Source organism: Anomalospiza imberbis, chromosome 3 (genome assembly GCF_031753505.1).
Source record: "Anomalospiza imberbis isolate Cuckoo-Finch-1a 21T00152 chromosome 3, ASM3175350v1, whole genome shotgun sequence".
NCBI lineage: Eukaryota > Metazoa > Chordata > Aves > Passeriformes > Viduidae > Anomalospiza > Anomalospiza imberbis.
The window spans coordinates 45968204-45990398 of NC_089683.1; the positions used below are offsets into that span (position 1 = coordinate 45968204).

The 22195-nt window shown below is 35.4% G+C and overlaps 1 protein-coding gene across 4 annotated transcripts in view; it reads left to right on the forward strand.

Moving 5' to 3' along the window:
• The window catches only part of FIG4 (FIG4 phosphoinositide 5-phosphatase), a 52291-nt gene that overhangs the window by 19175 nt on the left and 10921 nt on the right, over nt 1–22195 (forward strand). For 3 of the 4 annotated variants that reach the window (XM_068184228.1, XM_068184226.1, XM_068184227.1), the window contains 14 exons: nt 1714–1842; nt 3336–3436; nt 3892–4054; nt 4609–4706; nt 5602–5735; nt 6206–6322; nt 6707–6752; nt 7944–8092; nt 10609–10775; nt 13559–13697; nt 16464–16522; nt 17131–17278; nt 18095–18178; nt 20908–21103. In XM_068184228.1, coding sequence (XP_068040329.1) covers nt 1714–1842; nt 3336–3436; nt 3892–4054; nt 4609–4706; nt 5602–5735; nt 6206–6322; nt 6707–6752; nt 7944–8092; nt 10609–10775; nt 13559–13697; nt 16464–16522; nt 17131–17278; nt 18095–18178; nt 20908–21103 — 1730 coding nt within the window. The other variant, XM_068184230.1, reaches the window with a different exon arrangement.

Sequence of the window (22195 nt, forward strand, 5' to 3'; positions counted from 1 at the left end):
CATTGTTTTAAGTTACATTGCAATTGGGGAAGATGACTGAGCATGCTGACATTTTTCAGCAATTGATTACTCAACTGACTTCTGAGTCTTCTGACAGGAATGAGTTACAAAGAGAGTGGGAAGCAATAACTGATTAAGTACCAATGCATTTTTTGTTTTATACTGGAGAATACTGACAACAGAGGGACTGTATGAAGTTAGCATCATCTTACTGTAGCAACCCCCGTCAAGATATGTAAGAAAAACTACTCATTTTGGTTGGAAACTTCAGGCTTCAGTTTGGATCTATTGTATTCATAAGAGTATAAAGATGAGCAGTCAGAGGGAAAAACTATTTTCTCTCCCTTTGTCTTTGTACCCACACACAGAGAAAGTTTCTCCTGAAATTTTTAATATTGGATTTTATTCTGTTGAATGAAACCCCCATGCCCCCAAGAAAAAGATATTAGTAACATGGTCATATATATCAAGATACCAGCAACTGGTTATTAAAAACTACAATACCAGAAAGGACCATAAAGAATGAAGAGAGCAATAATTCCTCTTCTGAAAAGACTTTAATCTGGAGGATCCCTCAGGAATCCTTACAAAGGCACCATCTCTTCTATATCATTGTAAAAACAATCAGAAATGAAGATTCCCTAACCTTGACCCCATCAGCACTGTGTGCTACTCACTTGTCTAATCATAGAATATGTGTAACAAATAGCCACACGTTCTTTAAGAATTAATTCTCATTGAAGTAATGTTGCTAGTAGTAAGAAAGAGGAAAAATTGCTGGCTAAGTGCATGTGACCAGCTTCTGCTGACAGTCTAAACTCCTTCATGAAAATATTTTGGATACATCAGCTTACCCTGGGCTTACAGTAAGTTGGGTCTAGGTAACAATAATTTGTTCAACAGTTGCATTTTCACCTGCAGTCTGTAAGAAGAACTCCTTTTTCCTCCAGTGGAACATTTGACTGCTGTAATTGTCTGCTATAATTGGCATTCATACTGCTGCCATATAATTTGTCCTATCAGAAACTTCATTTGAAAAAAGTGTGAAAAAATATAAGCAATATAGTTCTTGTCCTATTTCTTCTAAGTTTCAGATTAATTCAATTCCCTCTACCACCATTCGGTGACAGTTGACATCTTGGTCCTGATATTTGAAACAGTACAAGACTCTGATTCCAGATATATCAGAAACAGAATTTTAGTTTGTAGGTCTACAATAGCTGTGTTTCTTGGTGTTAGTGCAAATTAGGAAAACTGTGTTGAATTGTGGGAAAAAAGATTGATGTTCATGATATTCCAGAACCTAGCAGGTAATTAGAGGTGACCCAGAACTGAGAAGCTTTTAAAGTTCTCCTTTAAGAGCATTTTTACCTTAACTGGAATTCACAACTTTATTTCCCTTGTTATCAAATCCCTTGATGGTACTCTGTAGAAATCTCTTTTCAATACTGAAGGATATAAGTAACTTCTGCATGAAGGCACTCAATCACAACAGTGACTGGCAACTCTAGAAAAACTGCAAATCCTCATAAACGCTGGACTTCAGCGTGTGCCTGGAATTATCTGTGTTCGGCAAACCTCAAGGATGCGAGTAAATGCTATACTGAGTTGCAGCCAAGGGAAAATCAAAACAAAGATCCAATGTCCTGGATTTTAAAGCAGGTGAGCTTGTTTCTTAATTGCTAATTCATTTTCACTGTAACAACTTCCTAGGTGTATTTGGGATTTGCAGTAAGCCTTACGAAAAGTACGTGTGGAATGCCAAGCTTCTGGAAGCAGTGAGAAGTGCTGTTCATCGTGACTGGCTGCTGTATATTATAAATGGATTCTGTGGGCAATCAAGTATCCTTCTACTGTCGTTATGACTTTTGGTTCATTGATTTTGAAAAAACCCAGTTTGAACATTGAATTATTTCTTTGTCATATAAATACCGTTCAATTTTATACTTACTGTTTAGCTTTTATTTTCATTACTTTCTAAGTAAGAATTATAGTTATTGTAAGAGGACCCTAACACAGGTAGACTGCATTTTCAGTGAGGTTCTGTTTATAAGTGTGGGGTTTAGTAGTAAAGAACTTGAGAGGATTTTTGGGCTCAGCTGTATTTTTTTGCAGATGTTTGAGGAGAGGGAGAAAAGCTAAGCAGAACTGAATTGCTGACTGATCTGGTTTCAGCTGTGTTTAAACCATGACATTACCATAGAAATGCTCTCCTACTAATCTTCTCTAAAACATTTCTTAGTTACTGAGATTTGCAGAAATTCTTATATTTACTGTCTTTGTGTTGAAGGTGATGATGGAACTTCAGCCCTGCTGTGTGAAGAGCACTAGAACATGTGAAAATCTCTTTTCTTGACTATATACTATTTTAAATGGTTAAAAGGGTACATTGTAGCAGGAGGAGCAAAAGTCCAAATGCATGCCACAGTCCAAAGAAATGTCATGTTGCATGTTAAGAATTTAGTGTGTTACAAAGACACTCTGTTTTATTCACCATCACTATCATGTTAGCTTAAAATTTCTGGGGAAGCAAATAGAATTATGAAGTTAACATTAGTAGAGTCTGCAAAATTTAATTTTGCTTTTTTATGATTGTGAGACTGTTGGTCATTGGCTTAGTGCCCAGACAAAAATCTAGATCTGTTCTTATATACCACTATTTCATTTGTGGTCTTACTTAATCAAAGCTGGATCTGACCACCATTATGCCTGCAGCTGCTTAGTGTGTGAGGAAATATCTTCTTAGCTCTTCTTGTGCCTCCCTAACACTGAGGAAGCAGTGGTAATCACACTAGGCTCTGATTCTGTTTGGTTTTAGTAAAATGGAAAAAGACTGTAAAAAAGCCGCCACTGCATCCATAGTGTGTTTGCCTCTGGCTTTCAGTTATTGTTATGTAAGTGGTTGCAAATTTGTATATTTTTCTAAACAAATAATTAGAGGGTGACTAATATACTTCACCTGAAAATTAAGCTCCCAAGTTTTAATCCCAGTATTCACAAAAACAGCATTTGCACTGCTAAGTGTATCTTGTATCTATTTCACCTCCACTGTTGTTTCATAAAATAGAAATGCTGCTCTCTTCTGTAGGTTCTGAAAAGTGAGTGATGTCTTGCAATGTAGATTCACTTTTCAAAGTTTTTAAAACAGATTGTTGGAAAAGGCAATATTCTCTTCCAGCTGCAAAGTCTGGAAGTGGTACTCACCACTGTTAGGGTGATTTCAGTAAATCAGATATATCAGTTTCATACACTTTTGTTAGAACTTATTTTTGTGGGCATAAAGTAAGTGAACAAAAAATTGCATGTGACATGTCAACCTTAACTTCTCTTTCAAGAACTATTAATATATGGCCGCCCTATATATGTCACTCTGATAGCCAGAAGATCAAGCAAATTTGCTGGAACTCGTTTTCTGAAACGAGGAGCAAACTGTGAGGTAAATGAAACATGATTTTAGGGGTTGTTTCCTCCTGCACCTCCCCACTATGAAAGCTTGAACTTGACTGCCTGAAGAGCTGAAATGGTTTAGAGGGTTGATAGGGGTTTGGCTATAAAATATGCTATTAGATGGTGTTATTGCAGATATCATTACATTATTCGTTGGCATAATAAAATTGTTCCTAAAATTATAAATTTAATTGTTCTAAATTTGCACTTGTTTTGTTTTTTTTACACTTAGAGATAATGTTATTTCCCAAACTGAGGGAAAAAATTAAAAAATTGTCATATTCATTAGGGACAAATGGTAATTTAGCCTTCAGTGTTGTTCTCGCTACTGTGGTTCAGTGTCTCACAGTTCAATTGTGCTCTGTTTGTAATGATCAATTCTCTGTACTGCGTGCAGCTTTGAATGTCATGTCTACATCATATGTGTATTTCTGTTTGGTTTAGGGAGATGTTGCTAATGAAGTGGAAACTGAACAGATACTTTATGATGCTTCAGTTATGTCATTTTCTGCGGGGAGTTATTCTTCCTATGTTCAGGTTCGAGGGTCTGTCCCTCTGTACTGGTCTCAAGATATTTCAACTATGATGCCTAAGCCACCCATAACACGTGTGTACAAATTATTCTTTGTGATAGATTATGGTTTGTCCTGTGTCCTAAAGGAATATCTGAGAGAATAAGTGAAAACTGAATTTGCAAAAATGAACAAATTGTCTGTTCACTTGTGCTTTGTGAAGCCATAATTAAAAGTAAAAAAATCATGGAAAAAATCTCCATCTTAGACTTCACATTCAGAAATTAAATAGGAAATGTTTCTCTTTGAAGACGTGAGCTTTCTTTGTATTACTTTATGTGTGAAGTTAGCTACATTTATCTTAGTAGTGTGGATAAAATATTAAACCTGTTGAAAATGGTGGAAAATGTTTGGGTTGAGATTAATGGGGCCAGAATAATTGTTCTTTATAAGCATTTCATGAAAATTTAAGAAGTTGCCTACAATTCAGCAAAGGGAATATTTTTTAACAGCTTTTGCATGAAAAGAGGGGAAAGTATTTAACTGTGTCATTACTACCAGAGAATTAATGCATCTTTTGTGAAGAATACTATTAAGGGAAAATTCTACAGCTCACTTTGTTATCATCTTCAATATATGTTTGTTTCAGTGGACCAAGCAGATCCTTATGCACACGTTGCTGCTCTTCACTTTGACCAAATGCTTCAGAGATTTGGCTCTCCCATTATTATATTGAATCTTGTGAAGGTACAATATTTTGAATATGTTCTATGTGTTTGATTTTTAATATTATGCTTCTTTCTGTAGAGTATCTGTTTGGTTATGTTCTGAAACTAATTTTAGCTTACAAGTGGAATATTTTCTTCATAAATCTCATCCTACAGGATATAGTACATAACTTTGCTTCCACAAAATTTCTTGTGTTTAGAGATTTTTTACAGTAATCTTTCACTGTTCTTTTCAGGTTTTTTCTATTACCCATTAGATCTAAGTCCAAATAAATTTATCACTAAATTTAATTTAGCACTAATAACCACTGAAATAGTATGGTTCCATTCAAAGCAAGGTTGGAACTAGATGACCTTAAGGTCTGTTCTAACCCAAATCATTCTGTGGTTCTATGAAAACAAATGTTTTATTCAGGCAATGGCAACACAATTCTAATTTTCAAAAATTATTGCAAGACTGGGAGATGGAAGCTGTTGTTCACCATCTCCTGTCAGTAATGGAGAAGAATTTCCATTTGTCCTCCTATATTCCACAACTGAATGGGATGCTTCCCTTCCTGCCTGTGTTTTTGCTTCTTTTTTGTGGTTCTCCATTTCATCTGCATTGCCACTTTTTTTCTATTTTCTTCTTTATGCTTACGGCATACCATTTTTCAGCCTATGATTATGCACAGTTGAAACAGGTGACTTTTACTACTAATAAAAAATGATATTAAAAATCTAGAATGTTCAGATTTTTCTATCTTTTCTGTCATTATTTTAATTGTACCATTTATGAAGAACTGCCTGCTGTTGTTACAGCTTCCACTTTTGATTTCCATTATATATGCATATATATATGTGTGCTTGTGTATGGTTTATATACATTTGTTAATGAAAATTTTGAGGTAAAATTCCTTTTCTTTTTGCTAAAGGAACGTGAAAAAAGAAAGCATGAAAGGATTCTCAGTGAAGAACTTGTTGCTGCTGTGACATACCTCAACCAGTTCTTACCCCCAGAGCATGCAATTATATATATACCTTGGGATATGGCCAAATACACTAAAAGGTAGAAAAAGCCTTTTCTGTACTAGTGCTTGTGGCTGCAATGCACATATAGAAGCAAATGTTACTGAACAAAACAGCAACTTGCAAACAAAACAAGGGAATGTGATTCAGGATGATCATACATGCTTTTCTGCCTCATTCATATTTTTGAATCACAGAAAGTTTGGTAGAGAAAAATCAGTGTGATGTAAAAATCAAGGAGTTTTAGGTTTTTTATGTCTTCCCCTTCTAGTTTATATAATATTTTTTTAATCAAAAAGAAGCAAAATTGCTCACATACAGTCAGTCTCTCTCTCCTGTAAAATTGAAGAAAACCATAGACATAATTATTGTTGAATGAATAAAGCTGTGATATGGGCCTGTTTTAAAATCATTTTTGTTATGGAAAATCTTTTTATGTAGTGAGAATTATTTTTTTTTTTTTAGTATTAATGTATCTTGACTGTCTCTTTTTTTTTTCCCTCTCCTCAGCAAACTTTGCAATGTCCTTGACAGACTGAATGTGATTGCAGAAAGTGTAGTGAAGAAGACTGGATTTTTTGTAAATCGACCTGATTCCTACTGCAGTATCTTGCGTCCAGATGAAAAGTACCTATAATTTATTTGATGCATAATGAATAGCACCTATTCCTTAGAAAGCTGTTTGGAATTTCTATGTTTATGAAATTATTTCTTATTTTAAGACTTACTAATTTGGAAATTACTAAGTGACTTCTTTTGAGGCATACTAATAAAATAATTGTCATCTAAATGTTACTGAGTCTGTTGTTAACGAGTGGATTTTATGGTTTTATAAACACAAAAATTAAAACTTTTTTTAAAAAATAGAAACTGTATTTGCTTAGACTGCTGCAGATGAACTCTCAAGTCTCTGACAATCCAGAAGTAACTATTTGCCACTGAGTAGATCAATACATGATGTGATCTGTTATTTTATGAAATAATTTGAAAGTCATTCTGTTTCTTTTTCAGGTGGAATGAACTGGGAGGTTGTGTTGTTTCCACTGGTCGCTTGCAGGTACTAAAATATACTTTTTTAGTAGTGATGTAGGTCAGCACTCCCAAGGAACAGTGAATCATTTCACTTAAATGCCTGATTGGTGACTCACAGAGTGCTCTTAAATTAGTATTTATAGTACATATTACTATGGCTGTCCTTCCTATAAATCTCATTGAGAATTAGGGCCTTAATTTCTTGCATGGTATCCCAAAACCTTATGGTGTTGGAATTGTATCTTTGCTGGCCTTGGTCTGAGAAATGCTTGTATTTTAAACTGGTTTCCTTTACTGTTTAGTCTGTAATGTTACCAGTGCAGTGAAAGTTAAACCAGCAGCATTTTAGCAAACTGCATCAAAAATGTTCTACAGAAGAAGTGAGGAGTAAGCACATACTTAACCCTGGTAACATATTCATGCACATGAACATGGGTTACTGACATTTTTACCAGTGCTGAATATTCTGTACGTTGTTACAGTTTCCAGCACTAAAAGAAAATAAAACTAGAAAAATGTCTTCATTTAAGGTCAGAAAAGTACTGACTAAACTGCAAACCATACAGTATCAAATTTATACCTGAATGTTACGGTTATATACTCTGAACACAGGGCATATTCTTAAGAAGCATTAGTTGCTTTGACTTGCCATTCATAATTTTTATTTCTTGTGTGTTAGAGAGCATATGACCATTCCTGTACTAGGTGATCACTGGGATATGTTTGTTGAGAGTGGATAAACAGCAGAGCAGATACAATTTGATCTCTGTTAAAAAAATCAGCCCTAGTTGGTTTTTAATGTTAGTTTTTAATGTTAGTCTTACAGGTTTACCTGTAGTAGCAAAGTGAATATTTTATGTTTAATGATTTGAGAGTCACCAGTGACATACATGTAAGCATTCAGATCACAGTTCATCTCTGACTAGACATCTTGCGAGTCACATCCAAATTGTGACTTCCTCAGGGCTGTTTGCGAGTTGAAGGAACATCCAGTTGCTGTGATGATAAAAGCAAGAATATTTTGAAAATAGGCATGACAGCCATCTGATGTAGCTTGCTAGAGATGAATTACTTTTATTAGAAATGTCTTTCCTCAAATTTTTGCAAAGACATCATTTAAGATTTGATAAGACTTAGCTAGTAGTAAAAAAGTAATAATAATTAGTGTAGTAATTTGTTGACTAAGATAAATCTTTTATTTGGATTGCTTTACCAGACTGGAGTCCTTCGAACCAACTGTGTGGACTGTTTAGATCGCACTAACACAGCCCAGTTTATGGTGGGGAAATGTGCTTTGGCCTACCAATTGTATTCATTGGGATTGATTGATAAACCAAATTTGCAATTTGATACAGATGCTGTAAGGTAAGATAGATTAAAAGTATGTCTTGGTTTTAATTTTTAATTTTGAGTCAATGATTATGGAGAATTATGTCCATATAGAAGAACCGTACAGTTATTTCTGCTGGAATGATTTCATGTTTATTCATCCAAGTTTAAAACATCTTTCATACTTGAAATCTTGAGAAAATCCTGTCATGCTGAAAGTTCAATCTTCTGGAAAAGGATATTAATCAGTCTTACAATATAACTGTTTGACTTCATTCTTTTTATAAAAGAAATTTCAAGAGATGTGTTTTCCTTTGAAATAAATTTAAGAAAACCTCTGCCCCAGTCTTTTACACTTGCTTCAATTGCTTGAGGCAAAATGCTGACTGAGAGTGAAAACTGAAGTAAATACACACTTTCATGGAGAGTGCCAAACTGGTAATTGTATAGAAGTACATCTTACCTTGCTATTTCCTACTTTTTCTTTGGGAAGATTTCATGGGCATCCTCAAACTCTTTATGAAAACCCAGCATTTGTATTGAAATGCTTTGGGGGTAAGGGTGAACTAAGCTGCTTAACTTGTACACATGCTTCAGAAATTAATGTAGGAGTCTTTAAGGTGCTATGTTTTTATTCCTTTAAGGTTTTGTTGTGACTGTGAAACTTATGGCTTCATTGCTGGTTTTAACTAGTAATTTGATAGTTTTTAGAGCATGGAGACCTAACTTGTATTTAGAAACCACAAGCAGTCAGGTTTCAGTCCCCTTCATTTGAGATATACCTTCAGCTCCTCCTCTTTTTTCCCATTAGTTTCCAGCACTTGCCTGGTGCCGGAGCTGGTATGTGCTGCAGAAACCCCCTCACCTGCAGCATGTTGATTCACTGTGCAGGTGGGTGGCTCCTTGCCTCTGCCTGGTGGCCAGGGAGAGCACCCGCTGGTGGCTTCCTGGGTGTGCTAGCAGTGCCTCTCATCCACCATGTCCCAGCTGCTGGGAGCTGCAGGTTTACCTCTGGGAATAAATAATTCCTGCTGCCAATACCAGTTGCTGTGCAGCCTCCTGGGGCTACTAGTCAAAAAAAAAACCGAACCGACCCACCAAACCCAAAGAAACAAATGAGATTCTCATACATGGTGTTGTGATCTCTGAACAATTTCTGTGGAGGCAAGTGGGTTTGGGGTTATTTCTTTAGGGACTTTTTGTCTGTTGTTTTGGGGGTTTTGTTTTGTTTTTTTTTTTTTTTTTAATTTACTTAGCAGATGTTTCCTCCTAATTGATCTTATTGTACTTGACCTTGGACAGAGGATTTGCTGGACAGCTATTTAGTTTTTACAAAAATTGATTTGCTGCTCAGATAAGTGTTCTTCATCCAGCTCCTCCAGGAGAACTTCAGTCAGATGGTTGCAAGGTTACATATGCAATACTGTCCCTTTTGTTGGAAACTTTATTAGGAGAATGCTTTTGTTGTCTCGTTTTTGAACAAGACAACAATGCTTTTGTTTTCTTGCCTTTTTTTAAATTTTATTTTGTTGTTTGTTTCTATCTTCCTTTTCACTCCTCAAGGGCTTCTTTCATCTGCAGGTATTACATGTGGATGCCTGAATTACTTTATCTTCCTATACTGATGTGGAACACATTCCCACAGATTTAATGACTGGGTTTAATTTTTAGTTTTGGGGAGAGATTGGGGCTTGTTTTGTTCTGGTTTGAGGTTTTTTGCCTCTTAACTAAACTTCCAGTCTTTTTTAGCAAAATATCATCCTTGTCATTTTTTTGCTCAAGGAAGGCCATAGTCTCCATTTCTGAGAAGCACTTTCCAGTCTCTTACCTTCTAGACTGAGCACCATCTCCTTAAGATAGCTTCTTTTTCTGAGACTGTTGTCTTGTTTTTGTCATTGATAGGAAGCTTGTTTAATTTTTGCTATTTGGACTAGTCCCAATTTGGATAGTGTCAACTTCTTGATGCCAGAGGACTTTTTTGCCTTTTAGCCAGATCTCCTTGTTCAAGTCAATTCTCAGCCAGTTCTTTTTGCTCTCTGCTTACATCAAGATTTTCTAGCTCCAGCAAATGTTACCTGACTTCCATACACTTTTTTTACGAGTCATGTTTATTCATTTAGTACCTTTGAGTCATCATTATTATAACAACAGAGATTTTTGGAAGGTTATGCTAACTTCATTCCTGGTGAACTTAGCAGAAAGTGTAGCCTTGAGATATTGATATGTTCCGTCCCTTTTAGTGTATTAAACCTGCCTTGGTTAGTGAAGATATATTGCTTGTTTTCTCCCCGTTAAGTAGAAGAACATGTTAATCTTCCTGAATCTACGGAACTGCATACTCTGTGTGAGCCTCTTCTTTTATATTAAAAAGTAATGAAAATCTCAAAGTCTAAACCTTCTTAGTAATTATTATGTCTGAATAAAATTTTCATATATTTATCTGAATAAAGGTGAAGAAATTGTATTGCACTTGCAGAAATACTTAATTATATTTTCTCTTAAAAACTTCTATTCAGAAGTTTCATAGATGACACATTTTGCCTTTCCTTCAGATTATTTGAGGAATTATATGAAGATCATGGGGACACTCTTTCTCTGCAGTACGGAGGCTCTCAGCTTGTCCACAGAGTAAAAACTTACAGAAAGATTGCTCCATGGACTCAGCATTCCAAAGATATTATGCAAACACTCTCAAGATACTACAGTAATGCTTTCTCAGGTAAATTTAAGTGCTTTCTTTCAAGCCATTGTTTACAAAACATCTTACTCATGATGCTTCAATAATCTACACTATGACCTTATGACAGAGTTCCTCTATACTATAATTTCCAAATAATTTAGTAACATCTCAAATAGGTATTCTGATTTGATGATATATTTATTTATCCTATGTTGTAGCATGCAGCCCGTTGTTTAGAAAATGCACACATTTAGCAGCACTGCATCTGTCAGTGACATTTGTAGATCAATAGAGAAGCAGGTAAGTGTTACAGAGTTTTAAAATGTTGGACAGAATGTCTTCAGCAAATAAAAGGATATTGGTAAATCCAAACATGAGTAGAAGGCTTCATGTGGAGTATTTCTCATGTTGTTTTTGAGAGCTTAAAACAAAGCAAGCTATAATGCATGTAATTGTTTTGTGTAATTAGGAGCTACAAACAGTTAAATCTGTGGTAAAAAAGACAAATTAAAAAAACAAGTAAAAAGTCTAGTTTTTTTCAAAACTAGAATATGTAAAATATGAACTTACTCCTTTATTATCTTGTATCGCTCATTAGTTGAACACTGAGTGTTCTACTTTCTTCTGGGCAACATTGCTAAGGGAAAGTTTTGAAAAGTGCTGAGCCTTATCTTATGCTAAATAACAAAAAAAAATACTGTGGTGTGTTTAGAAGTTTTGCAAAAGGTCTGAAAGAATGATCAAAGGACAGTCTAAGACATATCAGAAGGGCAAACACTGAGTGCTACTATGTTACAAATATTCTGTCAGTCCTCTATTACTCTTTTTCACAAAAGTTGCATAGCCAGGGGTGGAAGTACCCTTTTTTCCTTTTCCTAGTAGACTGCAATTATTTAGAGACTGTGAACTTTAAAACAGCGAGTTGGACAATGGCTAGAAATACTTCATTAATCTCTGATTTCTTTGGCTGAAGTTATTGCTTTTGTGTATATAACAATGTTGAGAGCGCACCATTCAGAGTAACTTTTCCGAATGTAAATCACGTAATTTATGTATCATATTTGTCCAAGCTAAATGGGAAATGGAGAACTTGTTTATTTCAGTGATGTGGTCTCTTATTGTTTGCATTGGCAATAAAGTCTGGCTTCATCAATTCTTTTGAGCCAAAGGTACTACACTTGCAGTGTCACCTGTACTGTGACAGAAGATGGAAGATAGAAGATGTGATAGAAGATGGAACAGGTTTCTGAGCTGTTCACTTTTATGCCAGTCACTGAAATAGTTAGGCAGAAACCTGAGCAAAGTTCTAGGCTCATATTTGGGGTTGTGGTCTGCTTGCAAGGATAGTCATGATTTGCATGTCTTCTGGTAATAAAAGAATTTGTTCTAAAAAAGTTGTTACAAAAAGAAGAAAAAATTTAGAAATAAAGTCCATCTTGTCATCTCAGTGAACTTGTAGGAAAGTACAAAACAGACATTAGTCTTTACTGAAGTCAATACTGTCTTTGAATGAAATTTTCTTAAAGGTGCTGCACACTTACCCCTATTTACTTACAGTTTTGGTATTTGATCCCATTTGAGGCATATATTTTTGGTTCTGTATGTGTTCCTTGTGTTGGAAGATGACATTGTTGGAATGTAGCATTCAATGTCATATTTCATTTCTTGCATTTTGAGTATGGAGTTTTAAAATATTTGTTTCAATGAAATTTGAAGGTTCATTGTACACTGCCTGTTTAGATGGCAGCAGCTTGCTTGTTAATCTGGCACATTAAGAGAGATCATTTTATTCTTCAAGTTTTCTAAGAAAGCAGAGAAAAAGGAAACAGTTTTAGAACAAGAGACTGATTTGCTGTACTACATTTATGATTGTTGCTATTAATCATATATCCTTTAAAATGCTAATAAAAATCTGAGGGCTAGCTAGTTCATGAATCAGCATTTCCTTGTGTTTCTGATCTGAGAAACATTTTTTTAATGCTCGTGTATTTTATGTACCTGAATTAAACAGACTCAGAAAATTTTAGGGATTTGCTTGGGGTCATACAGTGTATAAGATTCAGAGCAGGGTTGAAAGAGGCTTCCTCACTGCTTCCTAAATAAATCTCTTAGCCACACATTACTGCTTGTCTATCATTCAAAATACATGAATCTAAAAATAATCTAGTCTTATAAGAAAATGTTTTCATCTGTTGACCTCAATGCTCTTAGGATAATTACTACTAATTAAGTTTATGGATGAGAAAAAGTAAGACACATATCGAGTGATAATTTGGTGGAGCTTAGAATATGGCAAGCTAAATTGATGATTTAAACCAACAGGAAACAAGTCCAAATTACTAAACGGTGTTTGTGAAATTTAATCATTTTACTGTGTATTGGCAAGAAAATCCCAAAGAATTCATCATTTATATGTTTTGTTGGAAACTTCTGTTGTATGGGTATTGTTTAATTTCATCAAGTCATTTTTCAGTTATTTAAGCTGCAGTAAATTCACTAAGGTATGTCAGATTTCCTGAAACATGCCTTAATCCGTGCATGTGCATCTTGCACACGTGTGGGAGACAGAGTTGACCTCTGCCAAGCCTGGGCTCCTGAGGGACAAGCCAATGGAAGAGGCAGCGTTGGTACCAGCCTCACGTGCCCTGCAGTGTAGCAGATCTACTGTAAATGAAGTTCCCTGGTGCTGCTTGAAGCCCAGAGGGCCCTGCAGCAGTCGTAGGACACAGACACTCTCTCTCTGAGGAGCAAAGAGAAGCAGTGTCTGAATGGGCTTGAGCTGTGCAGTGCTCCTGGTATTAAGTGTGCCTCTTGTCTAACAGATGCGGACAGACAAGATTCTATCAATCTCTTTCTGGGAGTGTTCAAGCCTGCAGAAGGAAAGCCACATCTCTGGGAACTTCCCACTGATTTTTATTTGCATCACAAGAACACCCTCAGTCTGTCACAGACCAGGCAAAGGTATTTTGCTGTTTTTTCTTTTATTTGGTATTGCTCTAATACATTGTAAAAATACACGTTGCTAATCAAATACTTAATTCAGCCTGTCAAAAACTTGCATACTGTTTTTTATGTTTATACAAAACCTTAAAAAACACCTTCAAGAGATTACCAAAAAAATGCTGAATGTTGGTGTTTCAAAGGATTTGTTTAGTATGTTATTTTCCTGTGGTACTTAAAAAGAAGTTTAATTTCATATGAAATTACATCCTTCAGTGTAAAATGCTTCAGTGTTGTATTGAAGTGCAGTTACTACAGTTTCACTAAGCAGTATATAGGTGCATTCTTCATTGTCAGATTTATTAATGGTTGAATTTGAGATTATATGATACGGATAACATTTATTTTTCTGTGTACTGCACTTAGTCTGCAGTTGTGCATGCCAAGAAACCCATGATTTTCTACCTTCCTTTCAGCCTATGTCTAGCCTGTTTTAAGACTATTTTTCTTCATTTGCATTCCACTGTAGTTGCATGGTAATAAAGAGAAGCAATAAAGTATAAAATTTTAAAGTAATTCAATTGCTTCACAGAGGGAAATTATTTTTTGAAGACAATGAATACTATGCATTTTAAAAAATCCATTTTGACAAAAAGGGCAGTACTCAACTTGTCAACTAAATAATCTCTTAGGATTTTGGCTGGTTTTATCTTTATTCATTTTGTGGGCTGTAAAGCTCTTTAGTACAAATGGCAGATCTGAATATCTGCATTTAGATTTTTGTCTGGGCAAAACTGCAAGTGTTTAACCAGTGTGATCAGTCCCTGTTGGCTGCTTATTTGTTAACTTGTTGCAGCAGCTGGCACATGATATGGCTCTTTCTGAATTTCAGTCCTCTTGTATTGTCTCCTGAGGCATCTCTTAAAGGTAGCTTATATGAGCCATACAACCAAGTGCTATTTAAGGCATACATTAAACATGCAATATTAATTTTCTCAACTACTCATTCTGAATGTTATTGTATGTCTAAAATTAATTCAGCTGATATATTGCAAATATGCAAATGTTCTAGTCTCCCTTTCATCTGTTACTCTGTTCAAACAGGCCATCTCTTATTTGTCACACATACTGTCCTCAAAAGAGGTGGAATATCAAAAAGAAATGTTGGTACTCTTCATTTACTTGTTAATTATTTTTACCTTTCATTCTAACCAGAATTTCTTCTAAGCAGCTGTAATATACAATCAAGATGTTTCATTATGTGAATAAAATGACACGCTCCTGTAATAACTAGGTGAAATAAATATACAGAAAAAAAAAACTCTTAAGTGATTTTTTGTTTCTGCCAAACATTTGTACAAATTCTTTGTGTAACTTTTTTCTGCCTGTCCATGTAGTGCCTCTTTTATGTTCATTGGGCATAGCGGCAAAAGAAATAATGACACTCATAATGAAATCATGGATATAGGAGAAGGAAGATGTTGTTTCCTGTCATTGAAACTTCTTTTTGACTATCTGTGCTTTTTCTATATTGTAACTGCCTCCTCATCAGGAGGAAGATATTTAATAAGGTTCATATCTTTTTTCTATATAATTAATGATTCACAGGAAAGAACAGTGAGTATGGAAAAGGAGACTTTGTCTTGCCATGTTACTTATAATTTATGTAGGCAACAAAACTGTGTGTGTCTGCATAATTTCTGAAGGCACTGGAGAATATTGCTTACTAGCATGGTACTTTGAGAAGAGGCAGAGCCATCAAGCACAACTCATTCCTTACTGTCTAGGATATGCACAGTTCTTGGAACTGAAGTGTGTTTTCCTGCCTGTCCTGTGCCATCTCCTAAATCCCACTAACAAGCCTATCCCTGACCGTGGGAATACACCCATTGTGTCTGCTGCAGATGGCTACATTGACAGGAGTAGGAGATAACCACATTAATACTGATTACAGCCCTCACAGTATTGTGAATGTGCAAGTATTTGAAATAAAAATCAATGAAGACAATTGTGTTTTCATTCCATGTAATTAAATAGAAGAAACTATCAGAATAAATTAGAGAAGAAATTAAAGTATATTTGAGAAGAGACAATAAAAGTGTGTAAACATGAATGAAAGCTAAAATGTGCTTTGTTTTATGAATGCTGCTTGACTTCCTTTGTTGTTCTACAGAAATCCTGAATAAGTTTCCAGCAGGGCTTGAATTTTGCTGTTGGATATGCCAACAGCTCTCAGACTTATGACAGCTGTTACATCAAAATGTATTTCTTTGTGTAGAAGTCAGCTGCTTTGACAGTCATCCAATTTTATTATCATTGACCTTCATTTCTTCATGTATTTTTCCTAAATTTTGGGATCTGAATAACATCTGGGAGGGGATGCCTTCCCCCCACTCCTCCCACCCTCCATTGACCAAAACAAGAAATAAGTACTACATAAATATATAAATACTATATACTAAATAAATAAAGACATAAATACTTTTTGTATGTACTAAGACATTAATACATTAATTTTCAGTGCTGTAGAGGTAGGCACCTGAAATGTATTTTTTAAATGAAACAAAACTACTGTACTGTCCATATCTGTATTGAGTTTTGTGTGTTTAAATTTCTTGATTTAAGAGAAACATAATTGGACAGAGGCCTGTTGAAATCCTCCCTCCAATTCAGCAATGTTTGCTGAAGTGACGCTGTATGGATTGGCGAATGTTATGTTCAAACTGGATAGGCTGGGTACAAGATCCAATCTTCTGTATCAATTGTGTTTCTGTTTTTCCTGTACAGCTATACTTACTGGTGGACCACAGGTGTGCTAAAGCATTTGCCTCTTCCTTTTGATGAAGGTAGGACCAATATTTGCTCCTTGCCTTGCAGAGTATTTTGAAAAAGGAAGTTTTAGTCACAAATGCTTGTAAATTGTTTTATATTCCGAATCTGAAAAAAGCGTGTTTCCATAATGTTTTTTTAAATACTTCTCCACCCCTCTCCCCTCCAAGGAGATATGATTTTTCAATTGCAGGTTGCAAGAGCTACCTAAGGGACTAAAACTTGACCTTTGTATGTTTGTGAGTTAGGGCGCACTTGATTATTTTTTTCTTTTTTTCTTGTCCATTAGCATATATTTATAGTCTGTGCTGTTGGTCTTATTCCTGTCACAGATGACACAATATAGCTGGTGTGCCTTATTTCTTTGGGGTGCTGTGGAGCATGTTTTATTAGGAATTGTCATCATGAAGTGAAATCAAATTGAATCAAATCAACAGTGGTTGATAATGCATATTTATTAAAGATGTGCAATGCATCTTCTTCATGTCATATTTCCTTGTCTCAGAGGGGATATGACTGTAGGAAAAAATTGCCTGGTGTGGTGCTAGGTGAGCAGGCTACTGTTTGATTAGATTTTTGCAAGAGTCAGTAATTGCTAGTAAAAAGATTTTTTTTCCCCCCTCAGTGACATGTGCTGAAAACAGACGCAAGTTGACAGTGAAGAAATTCCACAAATATGACGAGGAAATTGATATCCACAATGAGTTTTTTAGGCCATATGAGTTGAGCAGTTTTGATGAGACCTTCTGCTTGGCAATGACCAATTCTACACGGTATATTGGGATGTTTTGTGACTCTAAATCCTTGAATGGCAGTTGATTTGGTGTGAATTAAATATGCATTTGATTTATTAGGTTAAATATGTGTAATTTCAAATTTAGCAAAGTTCTTGAAACTAAATCACAATGCTACATGGAAATGTTACTCTAAAAAAAAATCAGTTAAAATAGCAATTAGATTTCCAATTTTTTTTTTTATTATGGAGTGCCTAGTGTCTCGGCGCTTGATGCCTGAGAGATGAACTATTTTCTGTTGATTCACATCACAGAAGCTACTTTCAAAACAATTGTTTTCCCATTGGTCTGCTCTCATTTTGCATTTTTTCTTCAGTTCATCTGGTTCTCACAGCTGGTCAGATATTTTTTGGGTTTTTTTTTGTTGGCAGCAGTCAGCTGGCTATTTGGAGCATTATCTGAATCATGGTTTGGCTAAAGATTTCCAGGCAGATTATGTTTAATGTAGCTGTTTGACCCAATTTGTGTTTTGGCAGCATTTTGAAAACCATGTACGAAGCCCTGAGTTACCAGGCCTCTTCAGCACAGGAATGGAGCACGATGCTCTAGCATCTTTGGCAGGTGGTGATACTTGCAGATGTTTTATGGAACTAAATAATGCAACTGAAAGTTTTTTAAATACCTAGGTAATATGTACATCAACTTGAAATTATAAAGTTAGAACTTGGTATCTCTTTATGATGATTTTTTTTCTTTAGTTCCCAGGTAGATGCTAGAGGTGGTCCTTCCAGAAATTTAAAAAATTTTATGTGTTACACTTTGTTCATGAACACTCCTTCCTTTCTATTTTGGCAGAGATTTTATGCCTAAGAATGTGGGAATTGATCCAAGTCCATTCACTGTTCGTAAACCTGATGAAACTGGAAAATCTGTGTTGGGGTAAGTCTGAAATCATAAATTTTGTTCTGGTTTAATAGTAGTGAAATTGTAATGAAAATATATAAACTCTAATGTGTGTGTCTGAGAAGAATATTCTATGTTACACAGGAAATAATAAATTCATTGGTGTTACACTATGGAATTTTGAAAATCACACTAATTACACTTTGAAAATCACATCTAATTTGAGATTTTTATTTGACACTAGGAATTCTTAATTCGACTTGTTTAATATTTTCTGTTTTCTCTTACTCTTCAAAGTGAAATTCGTTAGAAGATTTTATCAATAATATACAGAAGTTATTAAAATTTGATCATCTCTTCATCTTAGTGGCAACTCTATTCTCTATTGGAGTTGACAGCAGTGCATATTTTCTTGTTGTCTTTAAAAAAATGATAAATTTTTCATAAATAGTGCATATTATGAAACAGCAATAAATGCCAATTTCAGCATAGTCTTTGATAAAATATGCTATTAAAATATTTATGGATAAAATGCAATAAAATAATCCAGCAACAGTTGCTGGGACAAATGAATGCTTCATTTAGCTGCTTTTGTATCCTGGACCTGCTTTGTTACTTTCTTTGTTCCACTACTGTGTCCCACAAGGGCTATGCAGAATCTTCCTGAATTTGTTCTCTCTTTGGTAGCTCATATTAAGGAAACCTTTTGTCAGTAGTTACTGTGCTGTCACAACATTATAAGTTCCTCTGAAAACTTGCTGTTCTGTTAAACACTGGAACATTTGACTCTCATCCTGAGGGTCTCATTGTCAATAAATGTTGAGAGTAGACTATGCTTATCACCAGTAGAACCTCATTTCATGCTACTGATTCCCTGGGAATAAACAGGAAGACTGTTCAACTGTTACACAGTTTATCTCTGCTAAGAATTTGAGTTTAGGAGTATTTTGAGGATAAGCTTTATTCTTCCGCTTTGGTAGAATGTCAGATTTTGAACTAATTTGTCTCCAGGTACTCCATTAAATAGTTGACCATTACATAATTTTCCCAGGCACTTCTATTCAATCTCTTTGCTGTGATTTTTAGGGGTTGATGTGGGACAGATAATCAGCTCCATCAAAGCCACATTCCAGAATTCGCTGTGTATCACTTACAAGGCTTCCTTCACCAACTCTGTCGTAGGGTACATGGCTTCACTCTTGCACCTCACCTGTATTTAGCCTTGCAAAAGGCAGTACCTTTGCCTTGCTGATTTGTCATCATGATCTAAGACACTTCTGAAGGAAATTTGGTGATCACTTTTTGTCTGTAGGCATTCAGGTCCCAAGGATGCCTAGATCCTGGCTGAGTACATGTTGGGAGTGGGGTGAGGATAACACTCTTAACAGTGTTTGGCTACTTGCTCCATTCCTCAGCTTTCAGAAAGGACTGCTTTTCTTGTGACCTTCACCTCCTCTAGAAAAGTAGGGGAAAATCCATTTATTTTCCCTGAAAAGAATGCTTATGTCTTCATAACTTTCTGTACATTTCAGTCCAAGGAAATGTCAGGTTCTGCTGAGTCAGAAATCAGACTTGCCCATGGTACTATCTTCCCCAAGGCATTTGTTCCAGCTCTAAGATTTTTTCTGATACAATAATGTCCTTGGGGGTGGGATATGCTCTCTGATCAGAACCTTTGAAGGACTCTCCTACTTGTTTATACATGTTCGTTGAGCATATAAAGTGTAGCTAATTCAGTACAAGGATAAACTGCTATGTGAATTTCACTTCAAGAGACAGCATCTGTAACAGTCATGGTGTACTCCACTAGGGCTCAAGTGATGCGGATGAGAACACTAGACCTGCATCTCCAAATAGCATTTGCATCAATCTATGAGCTCTTTTCACAGCCTTTAGTATGCTGCTGTCTTCCTTTAGAATGAGACACACTGTCTGTCAGTGAAACATGGGACAGTCACTGCAGCAAGGAAGAGATGTTCCTTCCCTATTTCCAGGGATTTGTCTCTAAACTGACTATTCATTAATGTCTATTCATTAACTGCCTTCCCTGAAAGATTGTGACAGTGTCTGAGGGGAAATTGCAACTAAATACTCTTCTGTGGCCAGTAGGAGAGGATGCAGAACACAAGTCTGGTATGATTTTGCTGGGCAAAGTAAAGTGTACCTTTCAGAGTGCATAAAGCTAAATCCAGTGTTAGCCTGCTTACATAGAGATGCTTTATCTTGAAGATTTCTTAAAAATAAAGCACCTCTTTATATTGACTAGAATTTCTTGAGTGAGAAATACAAACTGCATCAAGAAATGTTGCTGATTAAAGAATTAAATTGAGGGGAGAGGTGTGGAAAATAAAGGAAAAAGAGTGACATTGCCATTAATATTTGGAACCAAGATAAAGGAAGCTATTGGAGTGGATATTGTTATTAGTCAGAAAGTGAAACTTTTTACAAGATCAAAACCAAAGATGTTATGTCTCAATTAATTTTTATTCTTTTTTATTTATTCAGTTGTGGGAAGGGATTTAAGTAAAGAATCAGAGAATTGGTGGAGAAAAGCTGGCAGAATCCTTTGGGCTTTCTTTAAATGCTCTGGAATAGGAAGAGATTGAAGAAGACAAATCAATCAGGGATTTTAAAAGATTAGCAAGAAGTTGCCCCAGAGGTTACAACTTATTTCCCTGGAAAGATTGTAACCAAGATTAGGAATTTTAAATATTCATTGCTAATATCTTGCTGATTTCATAAATACAAACTGCCTTTCCTTATAGGAACAAAAATAATAGAGAAGAAACTGTGCTGCAGCGCAAAACAGCTGCTAGTGCTCCTCCACCCCCAAGCGAGGAAGCAGTGTCAAGTAGTTCTGAAGATGATTCTGGGACAGATAAAGAAGATGAAGGTGCTGTTTCTCAACGTTCAACTCCAGTAAAGGTGACTGATACAGGAGACAATACAAAAATCACAGAGGTAAGAAATTACTGTGTTAGGCAAGAAAGCTTAAAATTCACATTCCCTTAAAAAAGCATTATAGAACAGTCAGAAGTAAAGCACTGAGAAATTTAGTGACAAAGGTCTCCAGTGTAATTTTTTTGTGTAGATATTGGCATACTGCCACACAACTGTCTGTTAACCTTTTCCGTTCTTCTTGTCATGTAATAGTGAAACTCGAAAATAGCAAAAAAAAAAAAAAAAAACAAACAAAAACAAAAACAAAAAAAAAAAACAAAAAAAAACCCAAAAAAACCTGCTGTCAGAGACCTATGACATTTGAAAGATATTTGGGTCATTACATAATTTAAAATGCACCTGTATTAGTGTGTTAATTCAGAGCAGTAGTGCATGTCTGATTATTGTCTGTTACTGTGCTCTGGAACACATCATTAGGTGGCCTTGGAGCATGCAAATGATTCCTTTTCTCCAGGAATGTACTTGATCTACCTACTTAATTAACATTTAGTCCATGGGAGTTAACCTGGAGCAAACCCCCTGAAAGACATGTGGTATGAACCTGAGGTAATGAGAACCACCTCTTGGAATTACAAAGCAATTGCTTTGGACAATGCCTCTTGCTTAGGTCGATTAACTGTAAAGTAATGTTCATTCTGTCTAAATTTCAACCTGATTTATGTGGACACTTTCAAATTGCTGTCCCATAATTATGTGGTCTGGCATTTAAAAAAAATTAACTTCAAAAATGTGCATGATAATGTTACCACACAGGTCCTATGCTATTGCTGCTACTAAGGTTGCAGATAATAGCAGTGAATAAAATAGTGAAATAAATTGCATTTGCCCAATCAGGTGGAAAGAATGTATATTTGCAGTTGTGGACTATTCATCTTTTTTGCTAGTATAACTCCCATTTTGTTGGAATCCCTTGGGTGCTAATTTAATGAAAATACTGAGTTGTATAAAGAATTATGGAAGTATCTATTTTATTAGTTCATGTAATAGTTCTTCAAATTCTTTCTTGTAGATACCCATTTTGGATACCATTGAAAGTATCTTAGCAAAAGGTTATGCTATTGTATACTATAGAAATTTGGAAAATACTTATGT